This window comes from Esox lucius, chromosome 6 (assembly GCF_011004845.1).
Source record: "Esox lucius isolate fEsoLuc1 chromosome 6, fEsoLuc1.pri, whole genome shotgun sequence".
Taxonomy (NCBI): domain Eukaryota; kingdom Metazoa; phylum Chordata; class Actinopteri; order Esociformes; family Esocidae; genus Esox; species Esox lucius.
Window position 1 is genome coordinate 14,492,566 of NC_047574.1, and position 24,337 is coordinate 14,516,902.

General features: G+C 47.7%; 1 protein-coding gene across 2 annotated transcripts in view; it reads left to right on the top strand.

Annotated features, from left to right (window-relative positions):
* Positions 1 to 24,337, top strand: part of atrnl1a (attractin-like 1a) — a 247,344-nt gene that overhangs the window by 25,812 nt on the left and 197,195 nt on the right. For both annotated transcript variants that reach the window (XR_004575815.1, XM_010869853.3), the window contains exons 2-8: positions 655 to 738; positions 984 to 1,097; positions 3,420 to 3,548; positions 4,264 to 4,472; positions 11,300 to 11,474; positions 11,852 to 11,939; positions 23,557 to 23,812. Coding sequence is in view for 1 of the 2 variants with exons in the window: in XM_010869853.3 (XP_010868155.1) it covers positions 655 to 738; positions 984 to 1,097; positions 3,420 to 3,548; positions 4,264 to 4,472; positions 11,300 to 11,474; positions 11,852 to 11,939; positions 23,557 to 23,812 (1,055 nt within the window). In the remaining variant the exon portion in view is untranslated. The remainder of the gene's footprint in view (positions 1 to 654; positions 739 to 983; positions 1,098 to 3,419; positions 3,549 to 4,263; positions 4,473 to 11,299; positions 11,475 to 11,851; positions 11,940 to 23,556; positions 23,813 to 24,337) is intronic.

Below are 24,337 nucleotides of genomic sequence, written 5' to 3' on the forward strand. Positions count from 1 at the left end.
GGAAACGAATGGCTGATAGCTTGGTCTCCCTCACCATTTCTCACGCTGCTGGGAGCCATTCTTTGATGTGTACATTCTAAGTAAGGAGGAGCAGGTGATATCCTGGTTCTGTTTATTTACCTCATATTCTTCTTATGCTGGCTAGCTTTCTTATTCATGATGTTTGAAGTGTAGAATATCATTATAGTCATTCAAATTCATGTATTCCCATACCTCTATATTTTTTCCCCACATGTTGGTATGCGTATTGCTATTACTATGGTAACACCATTTCATGCTTACGTAGATGCCGGAACGCTGTGCAGGGAACACAACTCAGCCTTCTGTCAGTAGTGGGGAGCATTCTTTCTTCTTCATATGCCTGTTAACTCATCAATATTTTTCATGTCAGTGGAGCAGACAAAAAAGAATAATAACTGAGCTTTTGCCCACACTTTTTTGTAGATGCAGACTATCTACAGAATATTATTAACAACTGTCTGCTAACTGTAATCCGTACTCTAATACATACCTTAACCATTTATCTTGATTATATATCCTAGCATGTACTTGCTTATCAGCAGGTGGTTTGTAGATATTTTTACTGTTGAAAATGTAAAGACATTAACAAAGCTATTCCCTCCCCCCTCTGTGACCTTTCTCTCTCTATGGCAGATTAACAGAGCCATCAGGTTCCCTCACAGACGGACCAGTCAATTACAAGTATAAGACCAAGTGCACCTGGCTGATTGAAGGCTAGTAAGTAACCCTCTTGATGTTCAGGCTAATCCCTAGCATTACTGATCATCTCTATTGTGTTTACTCCATTTGAGAACCCTATTTTCTCCTCATTGTTGTCTGATTCATGAACAACTTTTCACCTTGTGCATTAATCATGCTTATTAATCATCAACACTTTCAACTATTAATTACAAGCCCACCGATAATAATAGGTGTCATGTTTAATGATTTTGTTAATGCAAGTGTCGTGCTCTCTTCTCCAGCCCAAATGTTGTTCTCAGGTTGCGCTTCAACCATTTTGCCACCGAATGTAGTTGGGACCACATGTACGTGTTTGACGGAGACTCCATCTACGCCCCTCTGGTGGCAGTATTCAGGTGAGTGTCATGTGGTTTGAACTCTTCTAGCCGAGCATATACAGTGGATATAAAAGGTCTACACACCCCTGTTAAACTGCCAGGTTCTTGTGTTGTAAAAGAATGAGACAAAGATAAATCATGTCAGAACTTTTTCCACCTTTAATGTGACCTATAACGTGAACAATCAATTGAAAAACAAACTGAAATCTTTGAGGGGGAAAAATAAAAAACTCACAATAACTTTTACCCTCTTATAACTGGGGATGTGGCTGTGTTCAGAATTAACCAATCACACTCATGTTAAATAGAAGTCATTACACACCTGCCATCATTTAAAGTGACTCTGATTAATCACAAATAAAGTGCTGCTGTTCTCGTAGGATTTTCCTGACGTTTTCTTAGTTGCATCTCAGAGCAAAAGCCATGGTCCACAGAGCGCTTCCAAAGCATCAGAGGGATCTCATTGTTGAAAGATATCAGTCAGGAGAAGGGTACAGTAGAATTTCCAAAGCATCAGATATACCATGGGACACAGTGAATACAGTCATCATCAAGTGGAGAAAATATGGCACAACAGAGACATTACCAAGAACTGGACGGCCCTCCAAAATTTATGAAAAGACGAAAAGAAAACTGGTCAGTGAGGCTTCCAATAGGTCTACAGCAACATCAAAGGAACTGCAGGAATTTCTGGCAAGGACTGGCTGTGTGCTACATGTGACAAAAATCTCCCGTATTCTTCATATGAATGGGCTATGGGGTAGGGTGGCAAGACGGAAGCCTATTCTTACAAAGAAAAACATCCAAGCCTGGCTGAAGTTTGCAAAAACAAACATCAAGTCTCTCAAAAGCACATGGGAAAATGTGTTATGGTCTGATGAAACCAAGGTTGAACTTTTTGGCCATTATTCCAAAAGGTATGTTTGGTGCAAAAACAACACTGCACATCACACAAAGAACACCATACACACAGTGAAGCATGGTGGTGGCAGCGTCATGCTTTTGGGCTGTTTTTCTTCAGCTGGAACCGGGGCCTTAGTCAGGGTGGAGGGAATTATGAACAGTTCCAAATACCAGGCAGTTAAAGCACAAAACCTTCAGACGTCCGTTAGAAAGAGGAAGTTCAACTTTCATCACGACAACGTCCAAAAGCACACATCCAAATCCACAAAAGCATGGCTTCACCAGAAGAAGATTAACGTTTTGGAATGGCCCAGCCAGAGCCCAGACCTGAATCCAATTGAACATCTGTGGGGTGATCTGAAGAGGGCTGTACACAGGAGATGTCCTCGCAATCTGACAGATTTGGAGCGCTTTTGCAACGAAGAGTGGGAAAAGGTTCTGACATGATTTATCTTTGTCTCATTCTTTTATATCACAAAAACCTGGCATTTTAACAGGGGTGTGTAAACTTTTTATCTCCACTGTACGAATGTCTACCAAACATGGGCCTAACACAACATGTAGCTAAACAATATTTCTCTCACAGAGAACTGGTAATACTAGCTAGTTAAAGAGGAATTGTTCTGTTTCTTCTCAGGTAAAGAGTGTGTTAGTCCCATGTGTGGAGTGTGTTTTATACTCTCCAATCTCTACAAGCAGTATTTTCAACCCAAGAAAAACCCTTCCCATCCCCAACCATTTTAAGCATCGCTCCGCTCTGTATTCAGAGACACTCTCATCCAGAGTAACTTTTAAAAGAAGTAAATGTTAAGTGCCCTGCTTAATAATGGCACAATGAATGTTGATCAAATCTGCACAGGGATTTGAACCAGGGGCCATTCAGTTACATTTAGATTATTTTGTGGTCATTGCAATTTAGAACAAAACATAGAAAAAAAGAAAACACCTATCACAGTCACAGCACAGAAGTTCAATATGGGCAACAACATGGACACCATGGTTCTTCTCTACCCTGGTCCTTCAGTATTGGCTTTGTTCTTGGTGTTGATCCCTGGAAGTCTCGGTGTAGTCTTCCCGTGGGGGCGGACTTGTGAGAAACAGATTAGAGGGGATTTCTCTTCTCTCTCCCCCTGATAACCTTGATGGGGCTGTGGCTGCTTTTTTATGCTGTGCCGTTCAGGCATAAGCCCGGTCTCCCATGCGATGGAGGAATCGATCCCGAGGAGAGAAAGGAACTTTCTCCCGGTGACTAGGAGGGAGAAGGAGGAAGCAGAGGAGGAGCGTTGTCATGGTGACTGCGATTTCAACATAGCCGTCAAGCCGGGGATGATCATTTACCCAGCATGCTTCTGAGATTTGTGTGTGTGTGTGTGTGTGTGAGAGAATACTGTGTGTGATTGCTCCATCATGAATGTATTTTTCTTCTTTTCCCACCAGTGGTCTCGTTGTCCCGGAAACAAGAGGTAATGAGACTGTTCCAGAAGTAGTCACCTCCTCTGGATATGCATTGTTGCACTTTTTCAGTGATGCCGCCTACAACCTGACTGGATTCCACCTATCCTACTCGTGAGTGGCCCCGGCTGATTCACACACTTTACATTTTATCTCTACTATACAGTACAATCCTGGAAATAACCATAAGTCTTGGTTCTGTAGCCGCGAGCCGTGTCCCCATTACATTATCTGTCCCTGCACACATGGAACCTCAGACCACATCACATCCTCACGGCCTGCCTCAAGATTAGCCGGGATTGGCATTATTACTGAGGAGATAATACCCCTTGAAATACGGGAGATGTGTTTTCTGTGTGTGTGTGTGTGTTTCTTAAAAATGATTCATTGGGCTGCCGCACAAAGAAGCATCCAGAGAGGAGGATGATATTTTAGACCTGTAAAGCTCAGCTTCAAGGCCTCCAGCACAGACACACCATGTGGCCATAAAGGTGTTGGGTTGCCAGAGCAACGCTCTTGTCACAATGATAAACTTTCTGAGCCCATGTATTTCCCTGGGTCCTCCTTCTGTCTGTCGCCCTTGTCTCTTTACAAATGTTTTTTTTGTCTGTCTCAATTGCACTTCTCTCTAAGTCATGCTCCGAAAGCTCAGCAGAATCAAGTGTTCTGTTAGCTATTTGTCCTTAATTAATTGTTTATTTATTTTTAGACAGGAGGGTCAATCAAGAAAAAGTGATTATTTACAGTATTACTCACCCAGTGCCCATCGCTCCCATGGTCTCATGCGTTTATCAGTCTAATCCACAACGTCCCTGTTCTGTGATTGCAGGCTCAACTCATGCCCTAACAACTGCTCGGGCCACGGGAAATGCAGCACGGGGAACTCCATCGCCAGCAGGGTGTACTGTGAGTGCGATGAGTACTGGAAGGGCGAGGCCTGCAACATCCCCTACTGCAGGGACAACTGTGGCAGCCCCGACCACGGCTACTGTGACCTCACCGGGGAGAAGAGCTGTGTCTGCAATGACAGCTGGCAAGGTGGGGAAAGAGCTGTGGTGGTTCCCAAACGGTGCTACTGTTGCCGCTGTGTTGTCTTCTGAGCTTATGAAATCCTCACAGTACTTCACGGGGCTCATTCATTCTTCAGTGCCAAAGGTGTTGTGTCCTTTCAGTTTAGTCATGCTGCCATCTGCTGGCTGAAAACGCTAGGGGACTTGGGACATGAAGACTATTGATCTACCGGGTATTTGTCGAAGTAAAACAATCTGATGTGCTTAGAATGACAAAGAGAATGGGCTCATGTTGATTCATGTTAGTATTTGCAGGGCCTTATCACCAACTGGATATCACTATGGGGGGTGAAAAACGTTCAAATAAAAACTTCTAAACTGTCATATGTGGCATAAACTACTTCACCATGGGCCCCAGGGAGCTCAGTGATGCAGAGCATAGGATTTACCACAAACCTAAATATTCATTTCTTTGGCACTTTTTTTTTTTATGTTCATCGCTCGTCTCTAGCTACTCCCGCCACTAAATACCTACATACAAATGTCTTCCTAAGACAAATAGGCACGTTGTCAGGAATAATGACTACAGAGACACGTTTTACAGAAAATAGTGTTCCCCCAGTCATCCTAGCACCTGCAGAATAGTCCTGGGCCCGTTTCATCTTCTGTATGTCATCTTGGCCTTTCAGAAGCTAGACTTTTAATTAGTAACTGTTCAGCTAGTTGGTTACCTAGTAAAGAGAAGGTATTCATGTTAAAAAGTTTACCCAAAAATGGTGTCTATGCTTCTGCTCTTTTTCTTTTTCTCATGGAGTGACAGAAACTATAGCTAGCAGGGGTGGCTTCAATGAGAACAGTGGTATCCAGCCATGTTTCCCTTAGAAACGAACATTTTAAATTGTGCTCTGAAATAAGATTAACTTTTTGTCATTTCCGGTCATCTGTCATTTCCTCATACACGCTACACCCAGATCTCCATTCAACACCTCCCTGTGTGGAAATGCCAATATCACCCCATTTAGCAATACCAATGACCCTCCCAGTTTGCCAGTTACCCTCCCAGTTTGCCAGTTACCCTCCCAGTTTGCCAGTTACCCTCCCAGTTTTGCCACTTACCCAGTGATATGTATAAAAAGGTTGTGGTTTATAATTAGGAGTTGTTTCCACGTGGGACCACATGTTGTGAAAACATTGCTTTTTCCTGAATTCGGATTTCAGAGAATATTCTGTTAAATTTTCTGTTTGAAACACGTCTGCCATCTAGTGGTTATAGAGGTGTTCACACCAATGCAGGTCTCAGTGTGACAGTAGAGAAAGCCATGGCTGTGGATCACTGCGTCTGACCATGCACAGATCACATTCTTATTCTAAACCTATACCTACAGTATACACAACGCGCTTATTTTTTGTTGTATTATTTTATATAATATATATTATACTTAGTTTTTTTGCTAGTAAAATGTCCATACACTGGATTCTGGATTCGAACTATATTAGATAAGATTCAACTTTATTGTCATGGAACAGTAAAGGGACAGTACAAAGAAATGCAGTTTGGTCTAAGCAGAAGTGCAAATAGAGGAGTGCAGAAATATTTCCAATAATAAGTTTATGTATATACAAATGGAATGTATAGGTGTGCAATTAATAAAAATGCATTACATATGGCAGTTCTAAATGTGGGGTGGAAAATTCACAAATTTACAGGTATTAAGTATAATGTATGTGCAAGTGAGATAAGTAGTTGTGGCAATTCTCAATGACATTCTGAATTTGCAATCTAGGCCAATTGAAGAAGTAGCATGTGCACCTGAAATGCAGGGATAGCAGCAGTGAGGTTTCCGAGGTAGATGTGTCTAACAACTGAAAAATGCAAGTACAGTGGCAGTTCTAAATGTGCTATGTGCAATGAGGGCAATGTAAAGGTTTAAGGTGCAAGTCGGCATGTGCAAATGAAATACAGGAATAGCAGCAATGACATGTGAACTGAAAAATCTTATCAGATCCCGTAGTGCAGACGGGGTGTATGGTTAGTGATGGGGAGACACAGAGTTCAGAAGAGTTACAGCAGATGGAAAGAAACTGTTCCTGAGCCTGCTGGTGTGAGACCAGAGAGACCGATACGGCCTGCCTGATGGGAGGAGGGCAAACAGTTGGTGGCATGGATGTAAAGGGTCCCTGATGATGCCGTGCATCCAACGCAGAGACTGCTTGCGCTGGAGGTCTACTGTGGCTGGGCACCGGTGATGTGCTGGGCGGTTTTCACCACCCGTTTCAGGGCCTTCTGGTCGGCTATGCAGCAACCACCCACCACACTGTGGCACAGTTAGTCAGAATGCTCTCGATTGTGCAGTGGTAGAAGTTCACAAGGATCTTGCTTGACTGATGGGTCTTCTTCAGCCTCATCAAGAAGTACAAGTGCCTTTTTGAACAGGGCTGAGGTGTTGAGGGTCCAGGAAACGTCTTCAAAGTTATGGACACCCATGCATTTGAAGCTGGACACCACCTCAGAGCCGTCGATGAGAACTGGGGCATGACTGCAGCCTTTAGACTTCCTGTAATCCACAATGTGCTCCTTGGTTTTCTTTGTGTTGAGGGCCAGGTTGTTGACCATCTCTCTGTAGGCTGACTTGTCATTGCCACTGATCAGGCCTACCACCATGGTGTCCTCTGCGAACTTGACGACGGTGTTGGAGCTGTGTACAGGAACGCAGTTGTGGGTGAGGAGGGAGCACAGGAGGGGGCTCAGCACACAGCCTTGTGGAAGACCAGTGTTCAGGTTCAGGGTGGAGGAGGTGAAGTTGTCTAACCTGACAGACTGGGGTCTGTTGGTTAGGATGTCCAAAGTCCAGTTACAGAGAGAAGGGCTGACTCCCAAGTCATGGAGTTTGTTGACCAGCCTAGAGGGGATGACCGTGTTGAATGCTGAGCTAAAGTCTATGAACAGCATTCTCACATAGGTGTCGGTTTTGTCCATGTGGGTCAGGGCAGAGTATAAAGCTGTGGAGATGGCGTCCTCTGTAGACCTGTTCGACCGGTAGGCAAACTGGTAGGGATCCAGTGTTGATATTAGTCAGGATGTGAATGGAGATCTTTTTGAGTTCTATAGTATTGTATAACAGTGAATGTTGTTTAGAAAGCTGTAGCCAACAGTGAAAAATTATCAGAGCAGATGATGACAAGCTGTATCCCAGCCTGTGCGTTTTTTGCCTAGCAGCACAAATGTTGTTTTTGCCACCCAAAAACAATTCACTGGTGTTTTTCTGTCATACTCTTATTACATTTGGTTATTTTATTTTGATGGGTATCATTGTGTGACTTTTTTCGACATTGATTCAGCATTGATTTACCTTTATTAAAAGAGCACCGTTTGGCAGAGGAGCCTGTATTGTCTGGAAGTATAGCAGAGGCTACATGCCTAATGTAGACCACACATGCTTAGGTCATCATCTGTACATGCATACAGTAGGATGGCATCCGTCCATGATGGGTGGCAAACGTAACGTTCATGAGGTACAATTGCTGAATTTAACCCTGTTGAGTTGCATGGCCATTTTTGGTGAATGGGAATGCTGTTTTGAGTGGTACCCAAAATTGACAAAAGTGAGGAGGGAATTAAGTTTAATCAGGTTGTTTTGGTTAGGAAATCTGAGAGATAACCATAAAACGTCTCAGCTCAAGCCAGCATTCTATCTGAAAGTCCTTACTTTTCTTTTTATCTGGCTTTGCTCCTAACATATGTTTTTTTATCCTGACAGACTTACCTATTCCTGTCAATGACAATCATACCCGTGACATGATGCTGCCATCACAAACGTGTACAGGATTTCACAATGTCTTGTGTTGCATCAGCTTCAGGCCAAATCTGTGGTTTTTAATTTGGCCCAAACGGTTGATGATGGCCTGGCTGTTCAGGACATCTATCCATAGCCTAATGAAGGCCCACAGCATTACTCAGGACCAAACACTTCTGTTTACTCCTGAATAATTTAAATATCCCCCCTTGATCCTCTTTATTCTTTTTGCACCCTTATCTTTTTTCAAATTACGCCCTTTATTAATGTTGTGCCTTATTTTCATGCAAATTAAGCATTTTTTGGACTTTGCTCTAGCTAGAAACTGAAGGTAATGCCTTTCCCATGTTGTCTTGCAGTATAACTTACCAACCTTTTAGCAAAATGAAAATTGGAAATATGATTTGGAGTTGTTTTGACACATGCTTGCTTCCAAATGTACATTAAGGTCAGATGTGAAATGAATACAATTTTGTTAATCCCTTTGTATTGTCAAGTATTCTGGTGGCAAGGTCAGGCCTGTCACCAACAGGACTGAGGAGTTTTTTTGGGGGTCAAAATATATAGGAAAGGCGCAAAGCCCAAATGTTGATATAGAAAACCTACTAAGCCCTAGGGTAACTGACCTTAGTTTACTGGCAGACAATGCACACATGTGTAGGCCAGACTCACCAGAATGATTTTCCAAGTATTGAGTTTTTCAGAATCTTCCTGTCCCTATTGTGACTTGATTCATCCAGTCCATAGTCTGACTTAAACCGGCTATAAAATCAGAGACAAGGTTTTAATTCACAACAAAGAATTATTCATCTTGACAAAACGAGGGGTATATGTCATCCAAGAGTTGCATATTATTCCAAATGATCCTTTAATGGCCACCAAAGGTGCTTTCACCAATAATAACTGTTGTGTCAGGACATAGTAATAAACACATCCTCAACTTGGCTCTATCATTTGTTTTTTGCTGGAACACATGGAGTGGGTTGTTTAGATATTATTTATTATTTTTTAATTTTATGCTTATGTGTATTCACTTTTAATGCTTTGTTGGATAGAAGAGAGTGGGGAAGATAGAGGAAGATAGAGGAGAGAGAGTAGGGAAGATAGAGGAGAGAGAGTAGGGAAGATAGAGGAGAGAGAGTAGGGAAGATAGAGGAGAGAGAGTAGGGAAGATAGAGGAGAGAGAGTAGGGAAGATAGAGGAGAGAGAGTAGGGAAGATAGAGGAGAGAGAGTAGGGAAGATAGAGGAGAGAGAGTAGGGAAGATAGAGGAGAGAGAGTAGGGAAGATGGAGGAGAGAGAGTAGGGAAGATAGAGGAGAGAGAGAGTGGGGAAGATAGAGGAGAGAGAGAGTGGGGAAGATAGAGGAGAGAGAGAGTGGGGAAGATAGAGGAGAGAGAGAGTGGGGAAGATATGAGGAGAGAGAGAGTGGGGAAGATAGAGGAGAGAGAGAGTGGGGAAGATAGAGGAGAGAGAGAGTGGGGAAGATAGAGGAGAGAGAGAGTGGGGAAGATAGAGGAGAGAGAGAGTGAGGAAGATAGAGGAGAGAGAGAGTGAGGAAGATAGAGGAGAGAGAGAGTGAGGAAGATAGAGGAGAGAGAGTAGGGAAGATAGAGGAGAGAGAGTAGGGAAGATAGAGGAGAGAAAGAGTGAGGAAAATAGAGGAGAGAGAGAGTGAGGAAGATAGAGGAGAGAGAGAGTGAGGAAGATAGAGGAGAGAGAGAGTGAGGAAGATAGAGGAGAGAGAGAGTGGGGAAGATAGAGGAGAGTGTATTTGGAGTACTATAGAAGTAGAGAATGTTGAAAAGACCAGTGCTTTGTCAGTAACAGAATTTGGAGCAATCCAAACTTTCTAACCTTTAAGCTGTCAGTGAAAGAAAATTCATTTTTTTTAACTAGATCTAGATCTGATTCCTTTGTATCCGATTAAATCATTTGAATTTACTGTAATTGAATAGTTCATTAAAACCGCTTATGAATCTGTTTTGCCCCATTATACCACCACTGACAACAGTGTTTTATGGCTCTGACCCCCGGAGAAAATATTACCCATCTTATTGATGAAGGAAGACCGATGGAAAATATTAACCATCTTATTGACGAATGAAGACCAATGAAAAATATTATTGATCATATTGATGAAGTAAGACCGATGGAAAATATTAACCATCATATTGATGAAGGAAGACCGATGGAAAATATTACCCATCATATATATTAATGGGTCGCCGCTTCAGCGAGACCCAGTGACAAAACTTGTTTGTGATTTCTTGGTTTCAACAAAACAGGTTATTCTACCCATCCAGGGTTAATGCCAAACTGAGCACTTAACACCTCAACCTTCTTCTTATAGGATAACCAACCAATCACCTAGCTGCCCAGCAGGGTGCCTCAGCTCTGTTCTGGCACCCAGTTGCTGGTCACTAGTCATTTCACCCGAGTCATTTCACAAATGAGCTTTTCTCCACTGATTGTAATGTGTTCGACATGGCCCAGTCCCCATAACCCTATCAGTGCCCTCCATTGCCCCTGTCCACTGTACACTAATATGGGCCAACAGAGGCCAATATCGTAGGGACCTTCTCATAATTGGTTTTGATGAATTAGGCCCTCCCTCCTGTTAGCAAAATATGAATTCATTTTTGTCGTGACTAAGTCTTGTCATCACAGAGACTGTTGCCCCAAATTATCTCTCCTTCTAAAGTGTACCCTTTTCTTTAAACTGATTGGAAAGGGAAGGGCTAGTTTAATAAATATGTTATAAACCTCCACTGGCCCTTGTCTTCACCTAGACAAAGCTTAAATATTTGTAGGAAGTAAGTACTCTAGTGAACAAATACCCACTTAAAAGAGTATGGTTTGAGATACACATAGATGTGTTAGCAAGCTTTTCACCAGCAGATGATGCTGTAGCACTGTGTTTGGTTGGCAAATACATTTAAGATTTTCAGAACAGTCTCTAGTCTTTTTCGTTAAGTGCTTCTCAAATAGGGTCACGGTTACCGTATTTGACAGTATTTAACCAGAAGCATTTGACTCCAGTGTTTTGTGTTCCCGTACAGGTCCAGATTGCGCTTTGTCAGTGCCATCCACAGAGTCTTACTGGGTAAGGCCTAATGTCAAGCCCTTCGGCCAGTCCCTGGGCAGAGCCTCCCATAAGGCCGTGGTGCACGGGAAACTCATGTGGGTCATTGGAGGATACACCTTCAACTACAGCTCCTTCCAAATGGTGCTCAAGTAAGGCTCTGACCGAAGAGAGGCCTGGAATGCCTGTCTTTCTGTCTATTTCTGTCTCTCTCCCCTTCCTGTCTCCCTCTGTCCCTGTGGGCCTTTGGCTCAAACATTCGCTCCCCTCTACAACTTCATCTCTCTGTCTCCCTTAACCTGCTATGTCTCTCTGGATCTTTTCAGTCTCCCTCCACTTACTTCATCGATCTATCTCTTTGTTGTATGTTCTATCAGCTATGGCCTGACTCTCTCTCTCTCTCTCTCTCTCTCTCTCTCTCTCTCTCTCTCTCTCTCTCTCTCTCTCTCTCTCTCTCTCTCTCTCTCTCTCTCTCTCTCTCTCTCTCTCTCTCTCTCTCTCTCTCTCTCTCTCTCTCTCTCCCCTGCAGTTATAATCTGGAGAGCAGCACTTGGGATGTGGTGCCGATCAATACAAGTCCTCTGCAGAGATACGGCCATTCTCTGGCTCTCTACCAGGTAAGTTAGCTAATGGTCACAGCCCGGGTCAGGGTGTATGTGTTCCGTCTAGCTTTCTGTCACCAGGCAGTCCAATACAGCTACGCCGCTTTCTGTAAATATAGCGACGTTGTCAAACAAGTTCTGATGTACAGCTGCATACAATGGAGTAAGATTTGTGTTTTTGGATTATGACCAAAATAGTTTTTTAATCTAAAGTAATCATTTGTGCTGTTTGTAATAGCTCATGAACAATTGCATACTCGGATACAAAAATCTGTGAAATCCAGATATTTTGGTGAAACGCTGAATGAAAACCTTATTTTGAATCTACTTGATGCTGATCTACTGATGCTTGATACTGATTTGCATGTACTGTACATACTGGTATGATTTAATAATTTGGCATGAAATGACTGTCTATCCAACCCCCTAATCCCACTCCTTCAAAGGTACTGCCCCAAAGAGAATTTATAACCACCCCTTTATAGTCAACCTTTAACATGGCTTTTTGCCAAGATGTGTGACAATACTTACTCAAAACCGATGTCATCTAGAATTAAAATACAGTGCTGAAATATTCTGTTCCAAAATATCACCCACCTGTTGTGAAATCCACATTGTTCTGGTATTAACCAATGCAAAAAACATGACTTTTTACTTCACTCTCAAGAAGAGTTAAATATGCAACCAACCTCTTTCTGTCCCATAAAGGGGAAAACTTGCTGTGAGTGGATGATCTTTTTTTTTGTTATGTAATTACCATGTCAGGGTGGCATATACTGTTTTGTCCCATGTACCATTGCCAACTATACCCCTTTCCTTTTAAGTCATTAACACTGATCCTTGACAGTAAAGTCCAGGAGAAAAGGTGGATTGGGCAGATGATCGTATGAATATTGTCTATTTCTGTTTAGAAAATAATTAATTAAGCGGTAATTTGTTGACAAGTAGATCATCGCCTTCTGAAGCACAGCCAAGTTGTATGCTGGGGATTCGTTCAATATGCAAGCCCTCATATAATCTGCAAGGAAATTTTGATTTTGCCAAAACATTCTGTTATTGTGTAATCCTGAAGGGACCGTTTTTTGTTTCTCTGAGTGTTTTTCTTCTTCACGCTCTCTCTCTATCTCTGTTGGTTGAGTGTTTTTCATCTTCACACTCTCTCTCCATCTCTGTTGGTTGAGTGTTTTTCCATCTTCACACTCGCTCTCTTGGTTGAGTGTTTTTCATCTTCACACTCTCTATCTCCGTTGGTTGAGTGTTTCTCTTCTTCACACTCTCTATCTCTGTTGTTTGAGTGTTTTTCATCTTCACACTCTCTCTCTATCTCTGTTGGTTGAGTGTTTTTCATCTTCACACTCGCTCTCTTGGTTGAGTATTTTTAATCTTCACACTCTCTATCTCCGTTGGTTGAGTGTTTCTCTTCTTCACACTCTATCTCTGTTGGTTGAGTGTTTTTAATCTTCACACTCTCTCTCTATCTCTGTTGATTGAGTGTTTTTCCATCTTCACACTCTCTCTCTATCTCTGTTGATTGAGTGTTTTTCCATCTTCACACTCTCTGTTGGTTGAGTGTTTTTCATCTTCACACTCGCTCTCCTGGTTGAGTGTTTCTCTTTTTCACAATCTCCGTTGCTCTGTTGGTTGAGTGGTTCTCTTCTTCACACTCCCTTTCCGTCGCTCTGTTGGTTGAGTGTTTCTCTTCTTCACACTCACTCTCCGTTGCTCTGTTGGTTGAATGTTTCCCTTCTTCACACACTCTCTCACCCTATCTATTTGCTGAGTGTTTCTCTTCCCTGTCTTTCTCTCTCTCTCTCTCTCTTTCTCTCTCTCTCACTCTCTCTCTCACTCATTCTCTCTGTCGATTGAGTGTTTTTTGCTTCCCAGATGCTCCCTCTCCACCTCTATTGTCGTTGAGGGAGTTAAGAGGACTGCCTCCCCCTGGGTCTAAGTAGAGATAACATGGCAGTAAGATGGATGTGGGGACCTCAGGGTTGGTCAGGAAGCAGCAGGGCTGCAGGCTTAGCTCTGGTAACTGACATTTTGGCTCACAAGAGGAAGCAAGCATGACAACTACATTTTAACTGCTTGCCCTGCCTCTTCTCTCCTTGAAACTGTAGGAGTCTGACTGAATGACCCTGTTAAATAGAAAGGCTGCCTGTGGCATGTGTTTCTGACATAAAATTCTTCCTTTACTTCTAAACTCTTAAATGATTTGGTGGCTTTCAAGAGGTACAAATGGATTTTAAATGAGATGTCTTAGGTTACTATGGCTACTCACCCTAGGGAATGTAACTTTGTTCCTGTGAGTTGAATGGAAGTAGTATTTTACGGTTTAAGGGTTATGGCTTTTTTTGTTACTCTCATTCAGTATTTGCTATTTTCTTTTTAATGGTACCTCCATGGAAGTACTTACTCACTACTCATACAGTGATAAAGTTCCCTCGCTTTCATGAACTGACTATCAAACTGGCCTTGGTTGTAGTCTGTGTATGAGAGATATTTTAATCATAGAGTAACAGTCGTGACTTAAGCTAGAGTAGGGTACTGACATAGGCAGAAATCCTGGACACACACGACCCCCCCATATTGCTGTAAACCTAACTATGTCATTTCAATAATATTAATAAGATGCAATGAAAACATGTGTGCTGATTATAGACACTTAATAGCGTGTTTTTAAGTTTCAAAATATTGCAATCCCCCCATCCATTGCTTGTTTGATCCACTGCCCCCCCCCAGCCCTCAGCAGTGGCACATCATGCAGGTACAGTTCATGTGTGGGAATCTGACAGAGTCTGTCATTGGTGGCTGACTATAGGTTAGTAGTTCAAACAAAGGATGTTTGAAATGTCTTTACGTCTACCACTGAATACAATAAAACACTGTCACTAGCCTTCTTTTTTGCTACATTGAATTACAGGTCACACTTTATGTTAGCTAGCGATTAGCTGACGTTTGCTAGCAAGCTACAGTAACATCAACCTGTGTTTGCAGCTGTTTGAATTGGGGTCAATGAGAGAAGTTTACAATGTAGTGTTCCTTAGCTGGTGAGTCCACCACCTGAAAGGCACTCAATGCACGTAGCTAATGTGAGGTTAATCCAGTAAGTTTGTATTATGTTGGTAGAGTTTGCACACAATATTTGAATTTGCTGAGCAATAGTAGTGAGCAAACCAAAAAACGTAAACCGTATCACAGCACTGATTTTTGTGTCCTCCCTCAAGAATTGCTCTTGAGAAAATGTTATGAAATTGTCCCAAAGTTGATATCAGATTCTTAGTATCCTCTGGTTACCGAGAAGAAATCTTGACCCTGATCTAACCACTAACCCCTGATATCTGATCTCACACTTACTCATGCTGTTTGACTAATGCTGTCATTTTTGAATTTTACCATCAATTTGAGCAATTCATTGCAAAACAGTTCACTTTTGTAAAGATATAATCTCTAATGGTTGTATTATACAATTTTCTACTGTAATTTATATAATTCATCAGATTAAACAGTGGAAATGACAGTACGCCAAGGCTTTTTATGAATTACAGTCTCTCTACAACAACAAAGTGTCTTAAGAGCGACTGTTTCTGTGAAGCTGAGTGGTGGGGCTAGAGAAAAGTAATCACATTGTGAGACAGAATAATTGATGCATGGACTGACAGTCTGTCACGGTTGTGGGATGAAGAGGACACAGGCGCAGAGTAGAGGTAGGTAAGGTAATCCATTTAATACAAAATAAAGAATGCAGGACTCCAACAAAACAAAAAGCAGCAACCAGTGACGTGGGTATTCCTTACACAGGATAAACAAAACCAAAATGAACCACGCCTTGGGGCCTACAAACTAAACTTAAATAGGGTCCCCAATTGGAGGCAATGACTAACACCTGCCTCCAATTGGGGAAACCAAAAAAAGGAGTAGAGGTGGCTAAAGGCCACCTCCTGTCCTGTCCTGGCTATGCCCCGAGCCCAGCGCAGAGATGGCTAGGGGCACAGCCAGGACGTGACAGTACCCCCCCCCAAAGGCGCGGGCTCCCGACCGCAAGACCGGGACGACCACACCCGGACCGGCGGAGGCTCAGCGCCCGGAGCCGCCGGCACAGGCCGGGGAGGCGGAGCCGCAGGGACAGGCCAGGGAGGCAGAGGGTCAGGAGACGGGAGAGCCGGCGGAGGGACAGGAACCGGCAGGAGAGCCGGCGGCGGGTCGACAGCCGGCGGAGAAGCAGGAGCCGGGGGAACCGGCGGAGGGTCGACAGCCGGCGGAGGAGCAGGAGCCGGGGGAGCCGGTGGAGGAATAGGAGACGGGGAAACCGGCGGAGGGTCAGGAGCCGGCGGAAGAGCCGGCGGAGGAGCAGGAGACGGGGGAGCCGGCGGGGGAATAGGAGCCGGCGGAGGAGCAGGAGCCGGGGGAGGCGGCGGAGGGTCCGGAGCCGGCGGGAGAGCCGGCGGAGGAGTAGGAGACGGGGGAGCCGGCGGGGGAATAGGAGCCGGCGGAGGAGCAGGAGCCGGGGGAGCCGGCGGGGGAATAGGAGCCGGCGGAGGAGCAGGAGATGGGGAAACCGGCGGAGGGTCAGGAGCCGGCGGAAGAGCCGGCGGAGGAGTAGGAGCCGGCGGAGGAGCAGGAGACGGGGGAGCCGGCGGGGGAATAGGAGCCGGTGGAGGAGCAGGAGCCGGGGGAGCCGGCGGAGGGTCCGGAGCCGGCGGAAGAGCCGGCGGAGGAGTAGGAGCCGGGGGAGCCGGCGGAGGAATAGGAGACGGGGGAGCCGGCGGAGGGTCAGGAGCCTGCGGAAGAGCCGGCGGAGGAGTAGGAGACGGGGAAACCGGTGGAGGGTCAGGAGCCGGCGGAAGAGCCGGCGGAGGAGTAGGAGCCGGCGGAGGAGCAGGAGCCGGTGGAGGAGCAGGAGCCGGGGGAGCCGGCGGAGGGTCCGGAGCCGGCGGAAGGGCCGGCGGTGGGTCCGGAGCCGGCGGAAGAGTCGGCGGAAGAGCCGGCGGAGGGTCCGGAGCCGGCGGAAGAGCCGGCGGAGGAGTAGGAGCCGGGGGAGCTGGCGGAGGAATAGGAGCAGGCAGAGGAATAGGAGACGGGGGAGCCGGCGGGGGAATAGGAGCCGGTGGAGGAGCAGGAGCCGGGGAAGCCGGCGGAGGGTCCGGAGCCGGCGGGAGAGCCGGCGGAGGAGTAGGAGCCGGGGGAGCCGGCGGAGGAATAGGAGCCGGCAGAGGAATAGGAGACGGGGGAGCCGGCGGAGGAATAGGAGCCGGCGGCAGGTCGGCAGCCGGCGGAGGAGCAGGAGCCGGGGGAGCCGGCGGAGGGTCCGGAGCCGGCGGGAGAGCCGGCGGAGGAGTAGGAGCCGGGGGAGCCGGCGGAGGCATAGGAGACAGGGGAGCCGGCGGAGGAATAGGAGCCGGCAGCAGGTCGGCAGCCGGCGGAGGAGCAGGAGCCGGGGGAGCCGGCGGAGGGTTGACGGCCGGCGGGGGAGCAGGAGCCGGCGGAGGAGCAGGAGACGGGGGAGCCGGCGGGGGAATAGGAGCCGGTGGAGGAGCAGGAGCCGGGGGAGCCGGCGGAGGGTCAGAACCCTGTGGGAGAGCCGGCGAAGGAGCCGGAGACAGGGAAGCCGGCGGAGGGTCAGGGAGAGCCGGCGGAGGGTCAGGGAGAGCCGGGACAGGCGAGGGCGCCGCTGAGGCTGGGACAGGCGAGGGCGCCGCTGAGGCCGGGACAGGCGAGGGCGCCGCTGAGGCCGGGACAGGCGAGGGCGCCGTAGGACGATGCGGGGGCTCCTGGGCAGGTGAAGGCGCTGCGGGACAAGGCGGCCAGTCCACCGCGGGCTCGGGCGGCGGCCAGTCATCCGCGGCCTCGTGCGGCGGCGGCCAGTCATCCGCGGCCTCGGGCGGCCAGTCAACCGCTGGCTCGGGCGGCGGCGGCCAGTCATCCACGGCCCCGGGCGGCGGCGACCAGTCATCCGCTGGCTCGGGCGGCGGCGGCCAGTCATCCGCGGGCCCGGGCGGCGGCGGCGGCCAGTCATCCGCGGGCCCGGGCGGCGGCGGCCAGTCATCCGCGGACCCGGGCGGCGGCGGCCAGTCATCCGCGGGCCCGGGCGGCGGCGGCCAGTCATCCGCGGGCCCGGGCGGCGGCGGCCAGTCATCCGCGGGCCCGGGCGGCGGCCAGTCCACGGCGGGTCCTGGCGGCGGCGAAAACAGGGCAGCGGGAGGAGCTGGCGGCTGAGGCCACTGGGCAGCGGGTGGAGCTGGCGGCTGAGGCCACTGGGCAGCGGGTGGAGCTGGCGGCTGAGGCCACTGGGCAGCGGGAGGAGCTGGCGGCTGAGGCCACTGGGCAGCGGGAGGAGCTGGCGGCTGAGGCCACTGGGCAGCGGGTGGAGCTGGCGGCTGAGGCCACTGGGCAGCGGGTGGAGCTGGCGGCTGAGGCCACTGGGCAGCGGGTGGAGCTGGCGGCGGAGGCCACTGGGCAGCGGGAGGAGCTGGCGGCGGAGGCCACTGGGCAGCGGGAGGAGCTGGCGGCTGCGGCCACTGGGCAGCGGGAGGAGCTGGCGGCTGCGGCCACTGGGCAGCGGGTGGAGCTGGCGGCTGAGGCCACTGGGCAGCGGGAGGAGCTGGCGGCTGCGGCCACTGGGCAGCGGGAGGAGCTGGCGGCTGCGGCCACTGGGCAGCGGGGGGCGCTGGCAGCGCTGACTGCGTCTCCCAGGCAGCGGGGAACGCTGGCTGCGGCTCCCAAGCAGCGGGGGGCGCTGGCTGCGGCTCCCAAGCAGCGGGGGACGCTGGCTGCGGCTCCCAAGCAGCGGGGAGCGCTGGCTGCGGCTCCCAGGCAGCGGGGGACGCTGGCTGCGGCTCCCGGGCAGCAGGGGGCGCTGGCGGCGCTGGCTGCGGCTCCCAGGTAGCGGGGGGCGCTGGCTGCGGCTCCCGGGCAGCAGGGGGCGCTGGCGGCGCTGGCTGCGGCTCCCAGGCAGCGGGGGACGCTGGCTGCGGCTCCCAAGCAGCGGGGGGCGCTGGCTGCGGCTCCCAAGCAGCAGGGGTTGCTGGCGGCGCTGGCTGCGGCTCCCAGGGAGCGGGGAGCGCTGGCTGCGGCTCCCGGGCAGCAGGGGGCGCTGGCTGCGGCTCCCAGGCAGCGGGGGGCGCTGGCTGCGGCTCCCAGGCAGCGGGGGGCGCTGGCGGCGCTGGCTGCGGCTCCCAGGGAGCGGGGAGCGCTGGCTGCGGCTCCCGGGCAGCGGGGGGCGCTGGCGGCGCTGGCTGCGGCTCCCAGGGAGCGGGGAGCGCTGGCTGCGGCTCCCGGGCAGCGGGGGGCGCAGGCTGCGGCTTCCGGGCAGCGGGGGGCGCAGGCTGCGGCTTCCGGGCAGCGGGGGGCGCAGGCTGCGGCTCCCGGGCAGTGTGGGGCGCTGGCGGCGCCGGCTGCGGCTCCCGGGCAGCAGGGGGCGCTGGCTGCGAGAACCGGTACGGCGGGTCCCGATAGCCCCACCAGTCCTCACATCTCCCAACATCAGGGAAAGCCCTCATAGGCCCCCCCGGCGTTGTTGCCCGACGCCTAGGAGCTGGCACCGGGCAGGGCTGGGGCACCTGGACTACCCCACACGTGAGCACGGGTGGCACGGCCGCGTCCTTCCATTCCGCCTGCCCCCACAGCACCCCGCCAAGAAATTCTTGGGGCGGACACACGGAGGTTTGCTTACGTCGCCTCCGTCGACGTCTCCTCCGGGGTGGATGCTGTGGAGGCCCGGTGTGCCGCAGAGGACAGTAGGGGTTCTCCTCCTCGGTGTCGCTGTCCGGCCAACCGAGGAGTTCCCCTACCGTCCATTTCTGCTGTGTCTCTTGGTGGTGGTTCATTCTGTCACGGTTGTGGGATGAAGAGGACACAGGCGCAGAGTAGAGGTAGGTAAGGTAATCCATTTAATACAAAATAAAGAATGCAGGACTCCAACAAAACAAAAAGCAGCAACCAGTGACGTGGGTATTCCTTACACAGGATAAACAAAACCAAAATGAACCACGCCTTGGGGCCTACAAACTAAACTTAAATAGGGTCCCCAATTGGAGGCAATGACTAACACCTGCCTCCAATTGGGGAAACCAAAAAAAGGAGTAGAGGTGGCTAAAGGCCACCTCCTGTCCTGTCCTGGCTATGCCCCGAGCCCAGCGCAGAGATGGCTAGGGGCACAGCCAGGACGTGACACAGTCCATGATATCATAATAGTTTGAACCATCTTCTGAGTCTGTATAGGGTTTGTAAATGTACATTCTTTACAAATATTGATTTTAATTATTTAATATTAAGTTTTAATTTGGGATTGACTATTCTTAAAACCCAAATTAGTTGCTACGTCCATTTATTCAAGAATAAATGGTTATGTATAATAAATGTTTAAGTCCAAAAATTTACGCAGCAATTGGATTTTAATTTGGCGGTGTTAACCTGGTGTTACAGCTACATGGTCCACCAGTCTCTGTTAGGGTTAAGGATACACTCAGCACTGTTTGACATGAAACACATCAGCCTGCTTTGATGTAAGTGAATACCCTCAGCCCATCAAGTGTTGTTTTACCGTTCACAAAGGCAGATGTGTCGTAGTGGTACCTGCCTCACTCAAATGCATTTCCCTTTGGGTGGGTAGAGCTGCGTGTGGCTGGCTTGCCTTTCCTCAGCCACCGGACCCACATACTTCCCAATTAGCATATAAATGAATAGCTTCTTGGAGGAGGTTGTTCATGTAAGGCTTTTGCTGAGCTGTTGCAGCACAGGCATCCAAGCCAACACACCTGAATTGCGAGACAGGAACATGATAGACATACACTGTCAGGCAGGAGAGCATGTCCATCCCTCGCAAGTTTATAATCCAGCACAGTCCTCTACCATGGAATTGGTTATTCTTCTCTGTCTCTTTTAAGGATTGGGAGATTACTGTAAGTGTCTGCTGCTGTGAGGAATATAGGCTGTCACCCTCCTTTTCCCAATGTTAATATACGGACTGAAGCAATAGCTTGTCATTACGCATGCATTCAGATCATAGTGTTTATATAACCTACACTGCTTGGCGTTCTTATTTTGTTTTCTCAGAAATACAAAAAGAGCTGACTTCAATAGAAGTCCCCCGTATTGGAAATGAAGCATCAGAGGGAAGCGTGGGGGCCTCAGATCAGCCGGGGGGCCCGTGGTTAAACCCCCTGCAGCCGGAAGGGAAACCTAATTAACTTTGTGTTGCACTGTGCTTGGCCCCCCCTCCATCCACTTCTACTATATGACTTTGACTGTGTGTGTTCTTATGAAACCCATGACAAGCCAACTGATTTAGCTGTGCTTGTCATGTATTGTGCTCTTAGGTTTTGTTAAGTGGTCTGTAACATGGATGAATGTATGCATAAAGTGAGTGCTAACTGTGTAGGACCAAATGTTGAATGAGATGTTGAATCAGATGTTCAACTGGACCTTGTGCCCAAGTTCATACTAGTATAATAGTGCGAATTATGACGAACACTAAATATGATTAAAAAAAACAAAATGTAGGCCCAACTAAAGGTTGAAAATTAAAGGCATCCCCTAAATTAACCTTTTTCTTGAATTCGGGAATCATACATCTTTTTGTATTAATTGATGTTACTGTATTCCTGTATATTTCTCTTGCCTCCGCGAAACTCAAGCATTTGATGCAATAACATTTTTGTTCAGGGTTTTCAAGATTAGCAAGAGAGATTGTGTTGGGGGCTGCAGTGCTGGCTGAGGTAATGTAGAAGTGAGAGGAAAGCAGATTTTCCTGACAGAAAAAACATTCCAAGGCTCTTAAGGCTGTCGGTTCCTTAATGGCATGTGTTTGGTCCGGCTATGGTATAATTGGCCACCCACAGTGTAGTGAAAATGTGTGTGACCTGTGCTAGGAGGTTTCCTTTGTTCCAGGCTGACTATACAGTATGCACCTCAATGTTTCAGAAATGCAGTTTTCCTGCCATTGAAGTAAAACATTTTGCACAAAAGTACTATTAAAAGCTAAAAACATGATACATTTCCATGATTGAGATCTACATATTCCATGTTGATAGGCTGCAATACCTCCTAGAAATCACAGTACCTTATATCATTGAGATTTTATATATTACATTTAACAGTAAGGTGACAGGGGCAGGGGCAACAGAAAACTGGAAAAGCTAAACTTGTGGAACATCTCACAAATTGGTTAATTGGCAACAGGTTAGTACCATGATTGTGTATAAATAGAGCATCCCAGAGAGGATGAGTTTTTCGAAGTAAAGATGGGGAGGGGTTAACCACGCTGTGAAAGACTGCACAGGCTAACAGTTTAACAATTTAAGAATAATGTTTCTCAATGTAAAATTGCAAAGAGTTTGGAGATCTCACTATCTATGGTACATAATATCATTAACAGATTCAGAGAATCCAGAGAAATCTCTGTATGCAAGGGACAAGGCCGAAAACTAATCTTGGATGGCCGTGATCTTAAGGCCCTCAGACGGCACTGCATTAAAAACAGACATGATTCTGTAGCGGACATCACTGCATGGGCTCAGTAACACTTCCAAAAACCATTGTCTGTGAACACAGTACGCAGCTACATCCACAAATGCAAGTTAAAACTCTACCTTGCAAAGAAGAAACCATATAAAGATGATCCAGAACCGCCACCGCCTTCTCTGGGCTCAAGCTCATTTAAAATGGACTGAGGCGAAGTGGAAAACTGTCCAGTGGTCTGATGAATAAGATTGTAAACTTTTTTTGGGAATCATGGATGCCGCGTCCTCCAGACTAAAGAGAAGAGGCACAGTCTGGCTTTTTATCAGCGCACAGTTCAAAATACAGCATCCGTGATGGTGTGGTGGTGCATTAGTGCACATGGCTTGGGTGACTTGCACTGTGAAGGCACCATTAATACTGAACAATATATACAGGTTTTGGAGCAACAAATGCTGCCATCTAGACAACTTCTTTTTCAGGGAAGGCCTTCCTTATTTCAGAAAGACAATGCCAAACCACATTCTGCACGTATCACAACAGCATGGCTCTGTAGTTAAAGAGTCCTGGTGATGAACTGGCCTGCCTGCAGTCCAAACCTGTCACCAAAACATTTGGCTGAATATGAAATGAAAAATACAACAAAGGAGACCCCAAACTGTTGAGCAGTTGAGCAATAACGTTTCAACATTTCACATGTTTTCTTTGTACTATTGTCAATTAAATGTAGGGATAAATGATTTGCACATCCTTGCATTCTGTTTTTATTTGCATTTTACACAGCGTCCAAACACTTTTGGAAACGGGGTGGTACATTTGATAAAATGTCTCCAATAGAAAAATCAATCAAAATTACAATGTGACCTCTTTTGTTAAATAATGTTTTATTATTTTTATTGTTTCATACCATTAGTATTCTTTGTGAGTGAGCTTCTTACATTTACGTTTTTTCACTACCAGTGGGTAAACTGTAATGAAACTGAATGTTTTTTGCAGTTTGTTTACTTGTTAATGCTCCATTACACCCCTGCACGGTTGTACCATTTGTCTTCATGACTAAAAACATGGTACCCATTTCCATGAATTCCATGATTCAGAATCAAATGCTCTAGTCTTTTGTATCTTTACATAAACACAATTCCCAAACCATAATCTCTTCTGTGGTGTTCCTCTTCAGGATGACATCTACATGTACGGGGGGAAACTGGAGGCTGGATCAGGCAACGTGACGGACGAACTTTGGGTCTTTAACATCCCTCGTCGTATTTGGTCCCAGAGGACCCCGAACAGCCCTGCCCAGGACCCGCCCTACGCCGTGGAGGGACACTCTGCCCACATGGCTGAACTGGCCAATGGGGACGTGGTCATGGTTGTCCTCTTTGGCTACTCGCCCGTCTACAGCTATGTCAGCAAAGTGCAGGAGTACAACATCAGTAGGTCCAACGATGGATGGTTGGATGGATGAGTCGGATGAAGGAATGCCTGGGCCAGATACTGTTTTCCTGCATCCATCTATCCACCCACCCCTCCTTTCATCTCTCTTATCTGTCTCCTTAACCAATTGATTTGTCTCAGTCTGACGTTAATCAATCAGTTCATCAGCCCACGGCTGAGTTACCCTCCATTAGCCTGCTGCAGCATGTATCTGAGCCAACAGAATCACAGAATTGGGTTGTTAAGTGAGGTTTTCAGCCGTGATTAATAATCCACGTGAATTAATTCAGCTTTACATCCCACATACCCAATGGCGGATTTTGAGCCGTCCAAATAGGCAAATTGACAGCAACTCCCACAGACGACCTCCGCGACGTTCGATGTATTTCATGGTTCTCAGCGATGACGACTTTGTCGGGGTCGTCCTGTCACGGTTCTCTTCCTGGAACCCTCAGGTTCTATTACAATCAACCAGACAACACCATATTGGATGTGGATGGGTGGGGAATGTAACTAAACAGGCT